The sequence below is a fragment of the Anolis sagrei genome, chromosome 4 (assembly GCF_037176765.1).
Source record: "Anolis sagrei isolate rAnoSag1 chromosome 4, rAnoSag1.mat, whole genome shotgun sequence".
Lineage (NCBI taxonomy): Eukaryota > Metazoa > Chordata > Lepidosauria > Squamata > Dactyloidae > Anolis > Anolis sagrei.
The window spans coordinates 21,530,960-21,551,748 of record NC_090024.1 but is presented as its reverse complement, the minus strand read 5'-3'; the positions used below and the strand labels follow the sequence as shown (position 1 = coordinate 21,551,748).

The following is a 20,789-nucleotide window of genomic DNA, read 5'->3' as shown; positions in this document are numbered from 1 at the left end:
TAAATACTTGCTTTTCTTTTTAAAAAATATCATTTTACATTTGAAACACTGAATGCATTATTCTCCATTACATCCTTTGACTTACTGGCATAAGTTTGGCCACCTTCTATGTTTATGCGAGAACAACAGGATTAATACGTGCCAGACTAATCTGATCTCTTTCTTCGATAGAGCTACAAGCTGGGTAGATGCGGGGAATGCCGTGGATGTAGCGTACCTGGCTTTCAGTAAGGCCTTCGACAAGGTCCCCCATGACCTTCTGGCAAGGAAACTAGTCCAATGTGGGCTAGGCAAAACTACGGTGAGGTGGATCTGTAACTGGTTAAGTGGACGAACACAGAGAGTGCTCACTAATGCTTCCTCTTCATCTTGGAAAGAAGTGACAAGTGGAGTGCCGCAGGGTTCCGTCCTGGGCCCGGTCCTGTTCAACATCTTTATTAATGACTTAGATGAAGGGCTAGAAGGCATGATCATCAAGTTTGCAGATGACACCAAATTGGGAGGGATAGCCAATAGTCCAGAGGACAGGAGCAGAATTCAAAACGATCTTGACAGATTAGAGAGATGGGCCAAAACTAACAAAATGAAGTTCAACAGTGACAAATGCAAGATACTCCACTTTGGCAGAAAAAATGAAATGCAAAGATACAGAATGGGGGACGCCTGGCTCGAGAGCAGTACGTGTGAAAAAGATCTTGGAGTCCTCGTGGACAACAAGTTAAACACGAGCCAACAATGTGATGTGGCGGCAAAAAAAGCCAATGGGATTTTGGCCTGCATCAATAGGAGCATAGTGTCTAGATCTAAGGAAGTAATGCTACCCCTCTATTCTGCTTTGGTTAGACCACATCTGGAATATTGTGTCCAATTCTGGGCACCACAATTCAAGAGAGATATTGACAAGCTGGAATGTGTCCAGAGGAGGGCGACTAAAATGATCAAGGGTCTGGAGAACAAGCCCTATGAGGAGCGGCTTAGGGAACTGGGCATGTTTAGCCTGAAGAAGAGAAGGCTGAGAGGAGATATGATAGCCATGTACAAATATGTGAGAGGAAGCCACAGGGAGGAGGGAGCAAGCTTGTTTTCTGCTTCCTTTGAGACTAGGACGCAGAACAATGGCTTCAAACTACAAGAGAGGAGATTCCATCTGAACATGAGGAAGAACTTCCTGACTGTGAGAGCCGTTCAGCAGTGGAACTCTCTGCCCCGGAGTGTGGTGGAGGCTCCTTCTTTGGAAGCTTTTAAGCAGAGGCTGGATGGCCATTTGTCAGGGGTGATTTGAATGCAATATTCCTGCTTCTTGGCAGGGGGTTGGACTGGATGGCCCATGAGGTCTCTTCCAACTCATTGATTCTATGATTCTATGAGATAAGAACAGTAAACCTATTTGGATTCAAATATCAATACGATTTTACATTTCAGATATGAAAGTTTAATATAAGCACAAATTGGTGGTTACCGAGTGACAGATAATCTCATTGGCTCTTGAAAAGCATTAACTAAAAATCTGGGGAGAGATTTAAGTGGAGGTAAATATGTTTGATAATGCCATTTCCATGATTGTAACCATGTTTTCATTGTCCTCAAATTATTTCCCAATACCAATATAAATTTGTTAATGTTTTTATTACAATGACAATGAAACACTTACCCTGTATGTGATGAATACACCTTCTGCTCCCATTTGTTGCCAGAAAAAGCAATATGTCTTGTATTTATTATGACAACATGGTCTCCAAGGTCACCTAATAATTTCAAATAGGCAATTAATAGCATCAGAAATCGAAAGATGCAGTATACAGAGCAATGCAATTAGGACCTGCTGAAAGGAAATTATATATAATAAATAAACTTTTTAAAAATAAATATTACCTTTACTAGTATAGTGGCTTGTAAGCAAAGTTTCTATTACCAAAGGCAAGCATAGGCAACTCCACATGGTGTCTGACTCCAATTCTCACCAGCCCTTGCCAGGACCACCACTTACTTACTTAGGTGATCACTTTAGTTCATTTAAGCATACAACTCATGAACTGAATGGAGTGTTATCTCACAAACTAAGTAATTATTAATCAAGTTGTGAGCTTTAGTTTCTCTGAAACTACAGCAATGTGATATCCAGAGACACAGGTCAAGGATAATTTATTTACTATTTATTTACTATATTTATATACTGCCCCTCACAGCCCAGAGGCGACTCGGAGCAGTTCACAAATTGGCAACAATTTGTCAACAATCATAACAAGTAAAAATAATCAAGACATTCTGTTAAAAACAATACCATATGATATAAAAAAAATAAAAACCGCACAAAGCCTTAAAACATTATTGTGAGCATCTCCATGTCAAATCATTATTCCATTGTGTTATCAAGTAGTTCCATAATTAGTTCCACCAATTAGCTATGCCGTATTTGGGAAGGCCTACTCAAAAAGCCAGGTTTTCACCTTTTTTCGAAGTCAGGAGGGAGGGAGCTGATCTTATCTCTCTAGGCAGGGCGTTCTACAGTCGAGGGGTCACCACTGAGAAGGCCCTGTCTCTCGTCCCTGCCAGACACATCTGTGAAGAAGGTGGGAGTGAGAGCAGGGCCTCCCCAAAAGATCTTAACGTCCTAGATGGTTCATAAGGAGAGAATAAGTTCAGATAGGTAAGTTGGACCAAAACCATGTAGGGCTTTATAGGCCAAAGCCAGCACTTTGAATTGTGCCGGGAAGCAAACAGGCAGCCAATGCAGCTGGCGCAACATAGGAGTTGTGTGCTCCCTGAGCACCGCTCCTGTTAGCAACCAGGCTGCCGCTCGTTGGACCATTTGCAGCTTCCAAACAGTCTTTAAAGGCAATCAGGATAACTATTCTGATCGAATGATACGGAATGGAGGAGCAAAGTCAAGCACTGAAGAGAAGGCTGAGACATGATAGTAGGTAGGTAGGTAGGTAGTCCCCTGACATTAAGTCCAGTCATGTCTGACTCTGGGGTGTGGTGCTCATCTCCATTTCTAAGCCAAAGAGCCAGCGTTGTCCGTAGACACCTCCAAGGTCATGTGGCCGGCATGACTGCATGGAGCGCCGTTACCTTCCCGCCGGAGCGGTACCTATTGATCTACTCACATTTGCATGTTTTCGAACTGCTAGGTTGGCAGAAGCTAGGGCTGACAGCGGAAGCTCACGCCGCTCCCCGGAATCGAACCTGCGACCTTTCGATCAACAAGCTCAGCAGCTCAGTGCTTTAACCCACTGCGCCACCGGGGGGCCCTGGAGACATGATAGCCATGCATAAATATGTGAAAAATATGTGTCATAAGGAAGAGGGAACAGACTTGTTTTCTGCTGTCCTGGAAACTAGGACTCAGAGCAATTAGTTCAATTAAAGGAAAGGACAGTCCACCTGAACATTACTGACCATAAGAACTGTTCAAGAGTGGAACTCTCTGCCTTGGAGTGTGGTGGAAGCTCCTTCCTTGGAGGCTTTTAAACAGAGGCTGGATGGCCATCTGTCAGGGGTGCTTTGATTGTGCCTTTCCTGCATGACTTGGGGCAGGACTACATGGACTGTGTAGTCTTTTCCAACTCTTCGGTTCTAGGTATTAGTCAAGGGAAAGAGACAACATAGGAACGGATGGACATTCATTCAGACTTTGTCATGGGGGAAATAAGAGATACCAGTTCCTCCTATACTCTCTTAGAGTTGTAAACTAATGGTGATTACATTTATCTATTCATGAAATATATAATTAAACATTTTTTTAAAATTACATTATTTAAATCAATAATTTGTGGAGGCGTATTGATTTAAATTCTATGGGTGTTATGTGCTGGGATACAGATGCCAATAGTAGACAGCATTGGTATGTGACGTGCATGAGACCAGAACCAAAGGTAGGAAAGGTAACCCTTTCTCCTGCTTTCAGTTCCAAAATCCAGAGTGCTGGGAAAGCAGAAGATAACTCCCTGATCTGACTATTTATCAGTGGCTTTTCAAATAAGACCAAGGGTCACCCCTGGCTCTAGGGTTGCAGGTTGCCCAGCTATACTTCTAAGCATGTAAATAAGTCTATCGTGATACAGCAAACTTATTCCACTCACTCAGTGCATGGTACACAGGCTTATGTTTCCCTTGAAGCTTGGTGGAAGCGATGGCTGCAATCTTTCCTGGCGGTTGCATCTTGGCGTCTAAAAGGTACCAGTACCGAGCAAATGTGGCCCATTGCTTCAAAAATAAAGCAAAAAGATAGTTAATATATTGAAGCAGATATCCTTAACACAGTAAAGCAGGCCATTACAACAAACCAGTACTTTGGGCATTGTGAATTGCAGTGTGACAAAGATCGCTAGAAGCCTAATGAATAAACTGAGTATCATAGGACCATTCCAGACAGACCCTGTATCCCAGGATCCCAGGTTTTCTGTTTATCCTAGATTATCTGGTAGTGCGGACTCAAATAATCCAGTTTAAAGTAGAAAACCTGGGATCAGATCCTGGGATACAGGCCCTGTCTGAAAGGACTCATAGCTTGGATTGCTGACTTGGAGGTCTGCAATTCAAACAGTAGCCATGTCTGGGTTGCTGTGAGTTTTCCGGGCTGTATGCCCATGTTCTAGAAACATTATCTCCTGACATTTCACCCACATCTATGACAGGCATGCTCAGAGGCTGTGAGGTCTGTTGGAAACTAAGCAGTAAAGGTAGTCCCCTGACATTAAGTCCAGTCATGTCTGACTCTGGGGTGTGGTGCTCATCTCCATTTCTAAGCCGAAGAGCCAGCGTTGTCCGTAGACACCTCCAGGGTCATGTGGCCGGCATGACTGCATGGAGCGCCGGAAACTAGGCAAGTGGGGTTTATATATCTGTGGAATGTCCAGGGTGGGAGAAAGAACTCCTGTCTGCTTGAGGCAGGTTTGAATGTCGTGACTGCCACCTTGATTAGCATTTAATGGCCTTGTAGCTTAAAGGTCTTATTGCTTACTGCCTGGGGGAATCCTTTTCATGGCCAGTGATTGACCAAGAAAGCCTTCGACAATACATAGTAGTAATGTCAAAGGGCACATTTACACTGAAGAATTAATGCAGTTTGACGCCACTTTAACCTCTATGGCTCAAAACTATGGAATTGCGGGAGCTGTAATTTGGCAAGGAACCAGCCTTCTTTGGGCCCTTCCACACAACCATATATCCCAGAATATCAAGGTAGAAAATTCTACAATATCTGCTTTGAACTGGGATAAATGACAGTCTGGACTTGGGGACCTTCCAGACATCCATATAACCCAGAATATCCAAGGCAGAAGATCCACAATATCTGCTTTGAGGTGGGTTATCCGAGGGCCCTTCCAGACAGGCCATATATCCCAGGATCCGATCCCAGTCTCTCTGCTTTAACCTGGATAATAATAATAATAAGAAGAAGAAGAAGAAGAAGAAGAAGATGATGACTTAGAAGAAGAAGAAGACTTTATTTGTACCCCGCTACCATCTCCCGAGGGACTCGGTGCGGCTTACATGAGGCCGAGACCAAACACAACAATAACAATAACAGCAATATTACAAAAACAATACAAAACTCATAGCAAAATAAGCAAAAACAATAACTATAACACGACACATTTAAAAACCAATGGCTGGGCCAAATGCAATAATTAAAATTAAAACTTTAAAAAAATAATGCTGAGCATGAACAAGTAGCATGTAATTGGAATAAAGGTTTTGAAGAGGGAAGAAATGTCCAGACAATCCAATTATTATATGAGTCCGAACTGCCAGATAATCTGGGATAAACAGAAAACCTTGGATCAGATCCTGGGATATAAACAAAAAAACTGGGATCAAATCCTGGGATATAGGTCCTGTCTGGAAGAGCCCTGAGTCCATACTATCATATATAATCCAGTTAAATGTGGATTTTATACAGATGTGTGGAAGGGGCACCAGACAATAAAGGCTAAAGACCTTGTAAAACTGCAATGTACAACATTCCATAGCTGTTTGGAGTCTCATTTGAGAAAGGAAATTGTGTAATAATAGAATCATAGAATCAAATCAAAGAGTTGGAAGAGACCTCATGGGCCATCTAGTCCAACCCCCTGCCAAGAAGCAGGAATATTGCATTCAAATCACCCCTGACAGATGGCTATCCAGCTTCTGTTTAAAAGGTTCCAAAGAAGGAGCCTCCACCACACTCCGGGGCAGAGAGTTCCACTGCTTTGTAAATACAAAGAATAAGGTAAGAGAAAGAAGGATTCTGACCTGCCAGAAAAGAGCTTCTTAAGAAAAGAAGGTACTTTAGGAGAGATACATCAGCTGGTGGTGTTTGAAAATTAAAGTAGCAAGAAGGGAAAGAAAGTCAGGAAGTTCTTCCTCATGTTCAGATGGAATCTCCTTTCTTGTAGTTTGAAGCCATTGTTCCGCGTCCTAGTCTCCAAGGAAGCAGAAAACAAGCTTGCTCCCTCCTCCCTGTGGCTTCCTCTCACATATTTATACATGGCTATCATATCTCCTCTCAGCCTTCTCTTCTTCAGGCTAAACATGCCCAGCTCCTTAAGCCGCTCCTCATAGGGCTTCTTCTCCAGACCCTTGATCATTTTAATAATTATCAAAATAATAGTAGTAGAGCCACAACATTTAAAGTGGTGTCAAACTGCATTAATTCTACAGTACAATTGCTCCCAAAGGAGACTGTAGTTAACAACAAAGCCAAATTAACTTGACTATATTTCAATATTAAATGCACCATCTATGTGTTTAAAATGAGAGAAATTACAATCACAGAAGATATCAAAGGCCCCTTCCACACAGCTGAATAAAACCCCACATTATCTGCTTTGAACTGGAATAACAGCCATATAACCCTGAATATCACGACAGACAATCCCACAATATCTGCTTTGAACTGGATTATCTGAGTCCACACTGCCATATAACCCAGTTCAAAGCAGATAACGTGGGATTTTATTCAGCTGTGTGGAGAGATATTGACAAGCTAGAATGTGTCCAGAGGAGGGCGACTAAAATGATCAAGGGTCTGGAGAACAAGCCCTATGAGGAGCGGCTTAAGGAGCTGGGCATGTTTAGCCTGAAGAAGAGAAGGCCGAGAGGAGACATGATGGCCATGAATAAATATGTGAGGGGAAGTCATAGGGAGGAGGGAGCAAGCTTGTTTTCTGCTTCCCTGGAGACTAGGACGCAAAACAATGGCTTCAAACTACAAGAGAGGAGATTCCATCTGAACATGAGGAAGAACTTCCTGACTGTGAGAGCCGTTCAGCAGTGGAACTCTCTGCCCCGGAGTGTGGTGGAGGCTCCTTCTTTGGAAGCTTTTAAACAGGGGCAGGGGCAGGGGTGATTTGAATGCAATATTCCTGCTTCTTGGCAGAATGGGGTTGGACTGGATGGCCCATGAGGTCTCTTCCAACTCTTTGATTCTATGATTCTATGATCAAGGGTCTGGAGAACAAGCCCTATGAGGAGCGGCTTAAGGAGCTGGACATGTTTAGCCTGAAGAAGAGAAGGCTGAGAGGAGACATGATAGCCATGTATAAATATGTGAGAGGAAGCCACAGGGAGGAGGGAGCAAGCTTGTTTTCTGCTTCCTTGGAAACTAGGACGCGGAACAATGGCTTCAAACTACAAGAGAGGAGATTCCATCTGAAGATGAGGAAGAACTTCCTGACTGTGAGAGCCGTTCAGCAGTGGAACTCTCTGCCCTGGAGTGTGGTGGAGGCTCCTTCTTTGGAAGCTTTTAAACAGGGGCTGGATGGCCATCTGTCAGGGGTGATTTGAGCGCAATGTTCCTGCTTCTTGGCAGGGGGTTGGACTGGATGGCCCATGAGGTCTCTTCCAACTCTTTGATTCTATGATTTTATTCAGAAGAGGGCTCAGATCACACAGTTCCAAGCAGATATAGTTGGATATTCTGGGTTACAGGGCTTTGTGGAAGGGCCCAGGGCTAAAAGATACCACTCCAAAAGATATTACTAAATTAGATTATTAAGAAGAGATTGAAAAATGACGGAGACTCTCCCCCCCCCCCCCCCCACATCCACACTGACAATCTAAAGCAGTTCTAAGTGAGTTTCAATCTGAGAAGGAGGAATAAGAGGCGCTCTCACTCACCTGCGCGGCCTTGGTGTAACTCGCCATGGAAGCAGCAAGCTTGGGCTGGCTCCTCCTCTTCCGGAAGCGGAAGGACGCCTCAGAGCACGCGGGGGCGGGGCTTATGGCTTAGTCGCGGGAATTTCGAAGGGCGGAAACCGGAAGAGCAGGACTCAGCCCTCCTCTGGTTGTGCACAATGGACCGGTACCTTCTCCTCCTGAGTTGGACGGGAAGGAGAGGCCCAGAAGGGAACCAAGAGGAAGGAGGAGGCGCCTCAGGTGAGCAGCAGGATCCCCCAGGCCGCCAAGGGACAACAAGGCCTTGCTTTTGTTCACACACACACACACACACACACACACACAGATGTAATGTAAATCAGGTATGGGCCAACGTCGGCCCTCTGGGTGTTTTGGACTTCAACTCCCACAATTCCTAACAGCCTAAGGTCTCTTCCAACTCTATGATTCTATGTATCAGTGTCAATATTTATTTATCGTGTCAGGGACAGACCAAGCAGTTGCATTGCATTTTTTAACAAACAAACAAACAAAACACAAAGTTTGCAAGCTTGGTAGTTGATCCTTTGGTGGTTGGCCACTTGGAGTGCCTCTGGTGTTACTATAAGCCACTTACCATTTTGACCCCCTGCCCTTTTTCCTATCAACAGCACACACTGGTCATGCAGAAACTTCCCATTCCCATCCAGACTTCAGTTTTCCTCTGCATAGTCTTCCAATTCTTGGAAGTACTTGATCAGAATGGAACATCTGGTTACTCCAGGTTATGTATTCATACACACAATATTGAATTCTGACTGCAGTGCCAAAGAACACATCTATTTTGTTATCTGAGGTATACCTGGACTTTTGTGCTCTGTTAGAAGCAGGTGTGTTAGCAGTGTGTAAGATCCTTTAAATATCACCTCATAGACATTCATAAACTTTTTTTATTTATCGTGTCATCAGCAACCATACCATTGTGTTACAATTCTAACAGAACAAAACAAATACACAGATTAAAAGAAAAAGAAAAAAAACACACACACACAGATTTTGCAAACTTGGTAGTTGATTAAATGTCCTTTGACCAGTATCTGGCCACTTGGAGTGCCTCTGGTGTTGCCGCAAGAAGGTCCTCCATGGTGCATGTAGCAGGGCTCAAGTTGCATTGCAGCAGGTGGTCTATACTTTGCTCTTCTCCACACTCGCATGTCATGGATTCCTCTTTGTAGCCCCATTTTTTAAGTGTTTGCATGCTGCAAGTAGCTTCTGGACTGAGAGAATCAGCCATCTACGAAGACGTTGCCCAGGGGACGCCCAGATGGTTTGCAATCCTGCGAGGAGGTTTCTCTCATGTCCCCATCAGTGTCAATCATGTTTACTGATAAGCAAAATAACTCTTGTAACCAGTATGGACTGGTTGGATCTTCTGGCGGTGCAAGGCACTCTCAGAACTTTCTTCCAACACCACAGTTCAAAAGCGTGCGTCTTCCTTCACTCAGCCTTCCTTATGTTCCAGCTCTCACATCCGTAGGTGACTATGGGGAATACCATTGCTTTTACTATGTGGATCTTCATTGCCAGTGTGATGTCTCTACACTTCAGGATTTTATCAAGATTGGCCATTGCTCTCCTCCCAAGAAGTAAGCGTCTCCTGATTTCCTGGCTGCAGTCTGCGTCTGCAGTAATCTTTGCACCTAGAAATACAAAGTCTGTCATTGCCTCCACGTTTTCTCCCTCTATTTTCCAATTGTCAATGAGTCTTGTTGCCATAATCTTGGGGTTTTCTTATGTTTAACTGCAGCCCAGCTTTTGTGCTTTCTTCTTTCACCATTATCCAGCGCATATTGGCAATTTGGTCTCTTATTCCTCTGCCTTTTCTAAACCCAGTAGTAGAGGCCAAGATAAAGTACTTTGGCCACATTATGAGAAAAAAGGAAAGCTTAGAGAAGACAATTATGCTGGGGAAAATTGTCTTCCAAGGGCAAGATGGATGGATGGCATCCTTGAAGTGACTGGATTGACCTTGAAGGAGCTGAGGGTGGTGACGGCCAACAGGGAGCTCTGGTGCGGACTGGTCCATGAGGTCACAAACAGTCAGAAACGTCTGAATGAATGAACAACAACAACAAAACCAATATCTGAAAAACTGTGAAAGCCAGGCTTATAATTTCAAGTCCATCATGGTTAGTATTGTTCTAATGTTGCAACAAGTGCACCACATTAAAAACAAATGGAAATAGAGGAGGACTCTATTTGCATTGAAAGTAACCAGGTTCAGAACCAGCGCATACTGGTTGTTCTGCAATAGCTTGTAACCGAGCACTACAGACAATATGGCATTTCATAGGAACAATATAGTTGGAAGAGACCTCATGGGCCATCCAGTCCAACCCTCTGCCAAGAAGCAGGAAAATTGCATTGAAATCACCTCTGACAGATGGTCATCCAGCCTCCATTGAAAAGCTTTCAACAAAGGAGCCTCTACCACATTCCGGGGCAGAGTTCCACTGCTGAATTGCTCTCATAGTCAGGAAGTTCTTCCTCATGTTCAGATGGAATCTCCTCTCTTGTAGTTTGAAGCCATTACTCCGCGTCCTAGTCTCCTGGGCAGCAGGACACAGAGTAATTTAAGGTTAGACTTCACAAGTTTTTGTACATAATATTGTTCCAGTGCATTGCATGCTTTAAAAAACCTCTCAACTTTATGTTTTTCAGGCTTAACAGCACAAAGCATTTTTGACTTGCTGGAAAGAAATTGTATCCCCTCTGTGAATGCAAAACTTGAAGATCTCCCAGGTAAACAAAAGACAAATATTAATATATGCCCTATTTCCAGACTTGGTCAATTCAGCAACAACACATATTTCCAGTTTTTGCTTCTTGTCCTAGATCTGTATTGCAGTCTAAATTCAGATCTGGATTTGGAACAGAAACCTCCGTGGTTGCTCTGTGTGATGGTTTGATCAATGAGCAGCAAGTGGAAGGAGATCACACCACTTATGGCAATGAATTGACCCAGACTAGTTTTTGGATTGCGATTTTAATGGACGTGTCTTCTTAATTAATTGTTTTATTGTTTTTTTAATTTTTAATATTTTGATTGTACTGTGGTTGTTTTTATGATGCTAGCATCGTATGATGCTTTCGTTAGGCCATCCTTTGGGGGGAGAAGGGCAGGGTGCAAATATAGGAAATAAATAAATAAATAAGCAAATAAATAAATATTGGTCAGTGTTGGGAGAGGTATGCTGTTGATTTTCTTGGATCTTTCAGTATTTTTTTTTAGTATTTTAGAGCAGGCCTCCTCAAACTGCGGCCCTCCAGCTGTTTGGGCCTTCAACTCCCAGATTTCCTAACAATTGAACAAGTTCGTTAGGGCTTCTGGGAGTTGGAGGCTCAAACAGCCGGAGGGCCACTGTTTGAGGATGCCTGATTTTAGAGTATGGTTTCTTTCTGTTTAGGTTCTTATGCAGAGATTCTTCTGTGGTGGTTCCAGTTGTGGTTGGTTCAGTCACTTCCAAAAAATGATGCTGGTGGTTTGTCACACTGCTCTTTGGCAGATTCTCCAGACTCTTGTATTAAACTCCTCATAGAGTCCAAGAAATGGAAAGGGAGGCTCGTAAGCTCCCCATTGTCACCAGTGGGTCTGATCTTCCTGGATATTTTGGCTTCCTAGTCAAAAACAGATTTTTCCATTGGCCGATTTTCAGGAGGCTTTTGAAAACGGACCCAACAAAATTCAGATACTGAAAGTGGATCGCCTTTCAGCTGAAGTGCACAAGCCTAGAAGAATATCCAGGGAAAATGTGTCTGATTAGATTTATCAATATGTTTAGGTTCCTAAGAAAAGACAGTTTGGGTAATTTCTTGTATATTATTATAATCCTTGAGGATTGGCTTGACTACTGCAGGCCACTAAAAACGCTTGTAAATGGAAAATATTTTTGGTTGAACTGCAATATTTGTATTGTTTCTTCTTTTAGCCTGTTCACTTGTTGGGATCCCAGGTGTGAAGGAATGGTATTTTGCAATTCAGTCAATATGTGGATTTTCACAGGTGAGTTAGTATTTGTTCAACTGCTATTTAAAACATTAATGCAAAACTGAATGACTCTTACTGAGTTTTTTTCTTATCTGAATAGTTTTGCAGTTCTGATTGGGAGAACATTGATTTTGAGGCAGATCAAAACAAAAGCTCTATTCAAAGAAATATCGAAGAATGCCTTGGTGATGTCCAGTGCATGCAGGAAGAAGATAGTAATAGTCGGGAATCCTTTTCTTTGACTGAGTAAGTTAATCCAATTTTTGTGTGTTCAGTAAGTTTGATAAAATTATTAAGCATTGATGTTGTGTGCCTTCAAGTCATTTCTGACTTACGATGACCCTATCACAGGATTTTCATTGTTCAGAGTTGGCTTGCCACCACTTTCCTCTGAGCTATAAGAGCATGATTTGCCTAAGGGCACCAAATAAGTTCCCGAGTGAGGATTTTCCAGAGTCATAATCCCCCACTCAATCCAGTACACTATAGTTCTCAAACAAAACAATACAAAGTAAGAATGGGTGAAGTTCGGCTCCAAACTTGAAATAGGGAAATCACACCATTCTGCCGTTAAATTGCCCAATTAATTAATGAGTTTCTTATTCACTCAGTGCACACTCAGTGTACATTTAAAGGACCTCTCTTGAGATTTCATCAGGATCACAGACAGATGTACTTGGGACAAGAACTAACGAATTAATGTAGAAATGGGTTTGGCTTGCTTTTCAGTTAAAAATGAGGACAGGATGTCTTGCATGGAATGCTCTTAGGTGAGGAATATACTAGGACTGAGATCATAAAGTAAAGGTAAAGATTTCCCCTGGCATTAAGTCTTGTCGTGTCCAACTCTGGGAGGTGATACTCATCTCCATTTCTAAGCCAAAGAACCAGCGTTGTCTATAGACCCCTCCAAGGTCATGTGGCCAGCATGACTGCATGGAGTCTTATTACCTTCCCACATAAGCGGTACCTATTGATCTAATTACACATGCATGTTTTCAAATTGCTAGGCAGTCTGAGTCCCCTTACGGAGGTGAGAAAATTGGGATATAAAAGTTTTAAATAAATTGTTTGGCAGAAGCTGGGCCTTATAGAAGCTGCCAACCTTTTGGTCAGCAAGTTCAGCAGCTCAGCGGTTTATCTGTTGTACCATCAGGGGGCCCTAGAAGGTCTTAGTTTTGTGATAAACTGAAGGCCTGCTCTTAGTAGTCAAAAATGGTTAAAAAGGTAATTTCAGAGTAATTTACTCTACCATCCTCTTTTACTATAATTTGCCGTGCTCTAATATTGGGAAGGACTATTGTAGGCTTTGCAAATGAGATAGGTGTGCATGTATAACTTGCCTTTCAATGGAAGGGGAGCATTCTTTTTGTTGTTTATTCGTTTAGTCGCTTCCGACTCTTCGTGACCTCATGGACCAGCCCACGCCAGAGCTCCCTGTCAGCCATCACCACCCCCAGCTCCTTCAGAGTCAAACCAGCCACTTCAAGGATACCATCCATCTTGCCCTTGGTTGGCCCCTCTTCCTTTTTCCCTCCATTTCCCCCCGCATCATTCCTAGAGGATTGTGTGGCTTGCTCCTTCTATTTGCATTGACAGTTTAATCCAGGGGTCCTCAAACTAAGGCCCGGGAGCTGGATACGGCCCTCCAAAGTCATTTACCTGGCCCTCACTCAGGGTCAACCTAAGTCTCAAATGACCTGAAAGCACACAACAACAACAACAACAACCCTATCTCATCAGCCAAAAGCAGGCCCATACTTTTCATTGAAATACTAATAAGTTCATATTTGTTAAAATTGTTATTCATTTTAATTATTGTATTGTTTTAAAATGGTTTTGCACTACAAATATGTGCAGTGTGCATAGGAAATCATTCATGGGTATTTTTTCAAATTATAATTTAGCCCTCCAACAGTTTGAGGGACTGTGACCTGGCCCTCTGCTTAAAAAGTTTGAGGACCTCTGGTTTAATCAAACATTTTATTTATTTATTTAAACAGGCAACCATTCAGTACCAACACACTATAAAACATATCATAAAATACAACCATATACATTTAAACAGTTATAAATATACATTTAAAACAGTTCAGGTTAAAATTGCCATCCAAATTAGTTTATTGCAGTCAAATAAAGTCTTATATTCACCAATAAATCGGTCTATTCTGCAAATGCTTGATCCCATAGCCGGGATTTAAGTTTCTTCCAGAAGATCAGGAGGGAGGGGCCAAATCTGACCTCATTAGGGAGGGAGTTCCACAGCTGAGGGGCCACCACAGAGAAAGTCCTGTCTCTCGTCCCCACCAAACGCTACTTCGATGGCAGTGGGACCAAGAGCAGGGCCTCCCCGGATGATCTTAAGGTCCTTGGTGATTTGTAGAGGGAGATATGTTGGGACAGGCAAACTGTGCTGAACCGGGCTTTAAAACCAGCACTTTGAATTGCACTTGGAAGCTAATAGGCAGCCAATGGAACTGGCATAACAAGGGAGTTGTACGCTTCCTGTGCCCCGCTCCTGTGAGCAACCTGGCTGCCGAGCGTTGGACTAGGTGGAGTAATTTTCAGAGGCAACCCCACATACAGTGTGTAATTTGTACTTATGATACCCTAACCAAAAGTAGGAAAATTATCATACCAAGGTCATTTTACTGTGTGTTTTGAGAAATATTACCTTAGAATGTCTGAACATGGGGTGTGTATATTTTATCCCACTTTTGTGCTGCCGAAGAGCATCTAGTAGTAGTTATGTATTGGGCCTATAACTCTAGCAACTTGTTAAAGAGACGTTAAACCCTTATGCTTGTATTTTCCGTTCACGAATGAATTGCGAACATAATGTGGTATATGATTCTTCAAGTTGCCTGTCAACTTATTGTGATCCCTGAATTTACACATTGTAAGAATTGTGTGATTAGTCTGTCAATGCAAACAGAAGGGGGAGCCAGTCATTCAGTTTCCAAAACAGAAATGTCTTTCTGTCTTAGGCTGCAAACCTAAATGTCACACTCAGAACAAGTTTTCCTTGATCTGCAGTGATGTTTTCTTCTGATTAAACATGCATAAGACTGCATTTATATAGTGAACCCATAATAGTGAAAGACTTGAGTTTGACTGTAAATTTTATATCAGCATCACAAGGATACTTTTGTACATCCATTACTGGTTCTTTTCTCTGTTTGCCTGGAGTACTTTTTAATGGTTAAAAAATGGTTGAACCTTTCAAGTCCATAGATTTTCTCATGTAGGCAATATATGTTTCCTCTCCTATCCTTTTGTTCCCATAGTTGCTCATCCTTCTCTGGACCAAGCAACATAACATTATTTCTGTGATGTAGGCAGGAGCCAGCCATGCTCTCAGTTAGTAGTTGGAAAAGTTCCTTTTTGGGACTACAGCTCCCAGAAAAATCTAGTAGGGATGCCAGCTGGGGAGTCTGAAAGTTGCAATCCCCAAAATTACTTTCCAAAGCTTTGCGGCTGTGACATGCATGCACTGTACTGTAAAACTCATGTTAGTAGCAAAAAAACAAAACAAAAAAAACCAAACACCAGCATTAAGATTGACAGCATGGAATGTGAGTGTGTGTTACTACTGGAAACAGAGTGAGTGACAGAAATGAAAATTGTACCAATGATAGCTTTTCAAAGACTTGGAGGTGGCATTTTAAGGCTATTGTGCTTACAGTATACACATTTCTTCATCTTTGTGGTTTCCTGGTGTGGTTTAACTGGACTACTTTTGCAAGAAAAAACTGAAGGGATACTCAAGAGCTATAAATGCACTGATGAACAATACCTCTCCATATTACATAGTATGACTTCTGCAACGATCTATTTGTTTTGGGGTTTTATTTTTTTTTTATTTTAACAGTAATTCACTCTTTTCATCTCTTCTCTAACCATTGTGATGCTAGATTCCGCTGAGGAAATGAATTATTATTCCTATTGTTATTTTTTTCTTATTTAATTCAAACCTGGACCACTAATTGAATCAATATTTCAATTCAACTGTCTTTAATAAAGGTAGTTGTAATTTAGCTGGTACACTTTATGCCTTGGGCTGTGACTCTGGAGTTTGCTTCCCCATTTGGCCATAGAAACCCACTGGGTGAGTCACATTCTCTCAGCCCCAGAAAACCCCATGATAATTTCATCTTAGGGTCATCATAAGTCGGAAGGGACTTGCAGGTATATAATAACAATGTCAGAGTGAATTGTCTTAGAAATTATAAGTCTGTTCCACGGTTTGCACTGAGCAATAGTTTAGATTACTACATAAAATACTACGTTTGAGCTTCAGCTGTGCTGTTGACCTTGATGCATTTATTACTGGAGTTTGTTGGTAAAGATCTCATATAAACAGCATCTACATTTGGAATTAAAGAAAGAGAAAACACAAAGAAAATGCTTAGTTGTGGAAACTCACTGCGTGACTTTGTGTAAATCGCACTGTTTCAGCCCCAGAGGATGGTAAGGGCAACCCTCTCTGACCAAATTCTGCCAAGAAAATCCCACAGTAGGTTTGCCCTAGTGATGCTGTAAGGCGGAAATGACCTGTAGGTAAACAACAACAACTGTGACGTCCTCCTGTCTTTTTTTATTTGGGATTGATATTTCTGTGCTGCAATCTACTAGTCAAATGCTGACAACCAGCAACACATTAGAAATCTTACCTGTCCTGTTTTTCGGTCCAAAAATATGATGATCTGATATCTGAATATCATAATTAATCACTCTGTAACATACTTCAGGGATGGTAATATTTTTCTTTATTTTCAAATTTATCTTTCAGTCTTTATGAAGAATCTGCAGAGAGTATACATCTCTTGGCAGACAAGCTTCCTGCCCCTGGTAACTCAAAAACATTTTGAATATGAAAGTTTTATATTTCTCTCTACTTGTGTGTTTTAATCACTTTGGGTTTAACGTATTTGTCGCAAATTGTTTTCCATGTTGGTATACTGAATTTTCTTCAAGTGGCTTTTCATTTTGTTTGTCTTATATGATTTCATCTTTCCGGGAAGTAATTTTGTCCCTCTGAACAGCTTTATAGTGCCATCAACCAGTACTGAACCTTTTCCATTTCAGCATGCAATGTTTTAGGGCCAAAAATGGAAATCTGAGAAAACGGGTGGGGACACTATCTTTTTCTTTCTTTCTAGTACTTGTGCACACTTGCTACTCTTATCTTCTTTGTCTTAACAAACACAAAACATATATAGACCATGGAGGGAGATGCTGGGGAGAATAGCTTAAACATTGTGTTTTTCTGATCTCCCTCTCTGTTCTTTCATGATTAATGAGTTGATCACTGAATATCTGAGAAGCAAGGAGCTTCTGTTTCCGAGGACTGTGGACTAGAAGGTCTCCCTTCTTAGAAACTTCGTTCAAAGTGTCTCCAAATTGGTCCTTCCTTTTATTGTGTGCAATTTGGCTCCCATATTGGGAGAAAGCCAGGCTAAAAAATAACCAAATAGAAGAGAGAAATTAACTGTGAAGACCCAGAAGCCTTAAAGGAGCCCAACACACAATGCAGAGTTCAAACAAAGTTTTATTGTTCACAAAATAGTCTTTGAAGCACTTACTTCAGTGCCAGAAATGCAAAGAAAGAGTTGATATCAAAAACAAGGTGAAAATAGCAACTGAAATATAACCCGGATTATCCTGGCGTTTAATCCGGTTTAACTAAGGTATTCAGCAATCCATTTTAAACTCACACAGTTCACAGAAGATACAAAGGCAAACTAGGAGCAGGCAAAAACACAGTTCCCAAAATGGCCCGAAGTCGTAGCAAGATGCAAACAGGTAAACAAAGTCCAAGAGTCAAAAGCGTGTTGTCTCAAAGCGTTCCGGAGTCAAAACCGTAGAGTAGAAGTTGTAGTTTGTGGAGACACAAGAAGTAATCGCAGGAACACAGGAATCTGTAGTCCAAGGACCCAAGCTCAAGAATTGGCAATAACAAAGATTCACACCCCAAAAGAGACACTTTACCTTCTGCAAAGAGTCATGCAAACAGTAAACACTTTTATCCTAAAGTTCCTCATCAGAGGATGAGGAGCTCCCCACCCTTTCATCATCACTCTCCGCTGCCCCATTCCCTGCAGCTGAACCCGAGCGCCCATCCCTCCACCTCTGCCAGCATCTGTCAAGACTTAGATCTTGCCAAGTGCTCCCCGGTTCCATTCCTCTGTAAACCCCTCAAAGTCATCGCTGGAAGTGGGTTGGTTACAGATATCCCTAATCTCCTGTACACGGGTCCAATCGATCCCATGTCACTCCCAGACCCATCACTCCTTTCAAAGCTCATGAAATCTTCGTCCTCTGTAGGAACTGTAAGTATATCACGGATATGCTTCCTCATCAGACTCCGAGTCGCGAGTAACCCGCTTGACTCCCCTGCATTCCTCCCCATCCCCCATCTCACAGTCGGAGAAACCTTCAAAGGTTTCAGAATCACTCGGGGCCATGATTATCTCTCTAATCCGCTTTCGCTGCTGCTCCTCTTCCAACACCTGCGCAGCCCTCTTCTCCCTCCTACCAGTAGTAGCACCGTTTCCATCATGCTGAACTACAACATTAACTCTTAATTTTGTGACTTTCTATTTCTCTTTTTTGCTAGGAGGTGTTTAAATATCTTTCTTATATGTTATATGCCCATTGTAATTGCCTCTACAGGAAAAGCCATGGTTGATGTCATATGGCATGCTTCAGAAACAGAGATCCCCAGATTGAAAGACTGTTTGCCAGTCATTGGTGCTTTAAAACACCTGAGAGAATGGCATGCAGCGAAAATCACTCTTGTAACAAATGAAAACAAAAGGTGAGTGGCAATACATCAATCATTCAGGCAACTGTGATGCTTTATAAGAATCATATTTTGAAAGAAAAGTGCCACATTTTAGCAGGCACATTTGAGAGAAAAAATGATCACGTTTTTCATTGATACTTTGTTTGATGAGAGACAATTTAAGTTAGAATTTCCTTCTTGTCCTGGTACTTGACCGCGTTTCTTTGTGCAAACCCACATGATCTCTTCGTTCATCTGGAGAGACCCAGCTCGTGCTCCCGCCTCCCTCGCTGGTGCAATTGGTGGGGACGAGGGAGAGGGCCTTCTCGGTGGTGGCCCCCCAACTCTGGAACTCACTTCCCAGGGATATCAGGCATGCCCCAACATTGGCAGTCTTTAGGAGGAGCCTGAAAATGTGGCTGTTCCATTGTGCCTTCCCGGAATAAGGAAATAATCCCCAGCAAAATGTCCTCAGGATGCACTTTAATGATTCATTGGATTGCGCTCCCCTCACTTCTTTTAAAACCCTCCTACCTTGTTCATGCCCAGCGTTTATTTTTTAATTTTAAGCTGTTACATTTGGCCCGGCCATAGGTTTTTTAATCCTTGTGTATTAATGTTTATATGTGATTTATATTAATTGTATTGTTTTTGTTTATTGCTTTCTTGTTTTATTGATGTGTTGTTGGCCTCGGCCTCATGCAAGCCACTCCGAGTCCCTTGGGGAGGTGGTGACGGGGTATAAATTTAAGTTATTATTATTATTATTATTATTATTATTATTATTATTACTTGAACTGTACTGGAAGTTGTCCCAATATGTTGCCTCTGGCGGTGTTGTAAGGTATGTTTCAGTGTTACAGTGGGCTAGCTTAGGTGTCATGGCCATTTAGTTACCTTTTAGTTTGTAAGTTAGGCTTCGACAGCCTTACCTTAAATACTAAAATACTAAGGAGGAGTTTCAAGACTCTAGAAAAGGGGCAGGGAACTTGAAAACCAGAGCTCAGTTTCATGCAGTATCTTTCCAGGCTTTAAATAGCTTCTTATCTTTGATCAGAGATCGCAGAAGAAGTGACTTGTGGGTGGATAAGGAATTCCCCAGTGTTTTCAGATTTTCCGTTCCTGACTTGCATTTTCTGATCATTATGTAGAGTTGGTTAAATAAAAGTATATACAAAATATGCACATATCTTTCTTGTCTGCATCATGCAGACAAGAAAGAACTCTTTGCCTGCTTGAGGCAAGTGTGAATGTTGCAATTGGCCACCTTGATTAGCATTTAATGGCCTTGCAGCTTCAAAGCCTGACTGATTGCAACATTCGCACTTGCCTCAAACAGACAAGAGTTCTTTCTCCCACTCTGGACATTCCACAGATATGTAAACCTCACTTGCCTAATTTTCAACAGACCTCTCAACCTCTGAGGATGGCTGCCATAGATGTGGGTGAAATGTCAGGAGAGAATGCTTCTGGAACATGGCCATACAACCCAGAAAACTCACAGCAACCCACTAAAATGTGTTTGCCTTACTATTGGACTATTTTTTTCCGTGTTCCAACTGGCGAAAAAATCTGGATGCTAAAGTGTTTGAACAGTAAATAATGGCTGATGTTATGTTATTATTAAACAACAGATACTGGTTTTAGGCATTCATAGCTTTCAAGTTTGATGCTAGTGAGGCACAAATGTACATTTTTTCTTCTTTCAGTAGTTGGAAAAAAGTTGCAGACTACCTTTCAGCTGATATTGTGACTCCCGAAAATCTACAAAGTAGCATTGATCCGAGAGAATTGTGGAGAGGAAAGATTCAGATATGGGAGCGAAAGGTATTGATATGGAAATTCATTAAAAGTATAGCAGTGTTTCTTATA

At 42.0% G+C, this 20,789-nt stretch overlaps 2 protein-coding genes across 3 annotated transcripts in view; one reads left to right on the top strand and one right to left on the bottom strand.

Moving 5' to 3' along the window:
• Positions 1-8,178, bottom strand: part of MRPL13 (mitochondrial ribosomal protein L13) — a 35,757-nt gene extending 27,579 nt beyond the window's left edge. Inside the window, exons 1-3 of the mRNA XM_060775832.2 lie at positions 8,107-8,178; positions 4,083-4,206; positions 1,652-1,745 (exon numbers count right to left, since the gene is read on the bottom strand). Of these exons, the coding sequence (XP_060631815.2) occupies positions 1,652-1,745; positions 4,083-4,206; positions 8,107-8,133 (245 nt within the window). The 5' untranslated portion in view covers positions 8,134-8,178. The remainder of the gene's footprint in view (positions 1-1,651; positions 1,746-4,082; positions 4,207-8,106) is intronic.
• A 50-nt stretch (positions 8,179-8,228) lies between these two features.
• The window catches only part of MTBP (MDM2 binding protein), a 39,178-nt gene continuing 26,617 nt past the window's right edge, over positions 8,229-20,789 (top strand). Inside the window, exons 1-7 of one of the 2 annotated variants that reach the window (XM_067467312.1) lie at positions 8,229-8,364; positions 10,804-10,884; positions 12,072-12,145; positions 12,231-12,376; positions 16,923-16,981; positions 18,806-18,950; positions 20,630-20,744. In XM_067467312.1, coding sequence (XP_067323413.1) covers positions 8,283-8,364; positions 10,804-10,884; positions 12,072-12,145; positions 12,231-12,376; positions 16,923-16,981; positions 18,806-18,950; positions 20,630-20,744 — 702 coding nt within the window. In that variant the 5' untranslated portion in view covers positions 8,229-8,282. Of the gene's footprint in view, positions 8,365-10,803; positions 10,885-12,071; positions 12,146-12,230; positions 12,377-16,922; positions 16,982-18,805; positions 18,951-20,626; positions 20,745-20,789 lie in introns of both variants that reach the window. The other variant, XM_067467311.1, reaches the window with a different exon arrangement.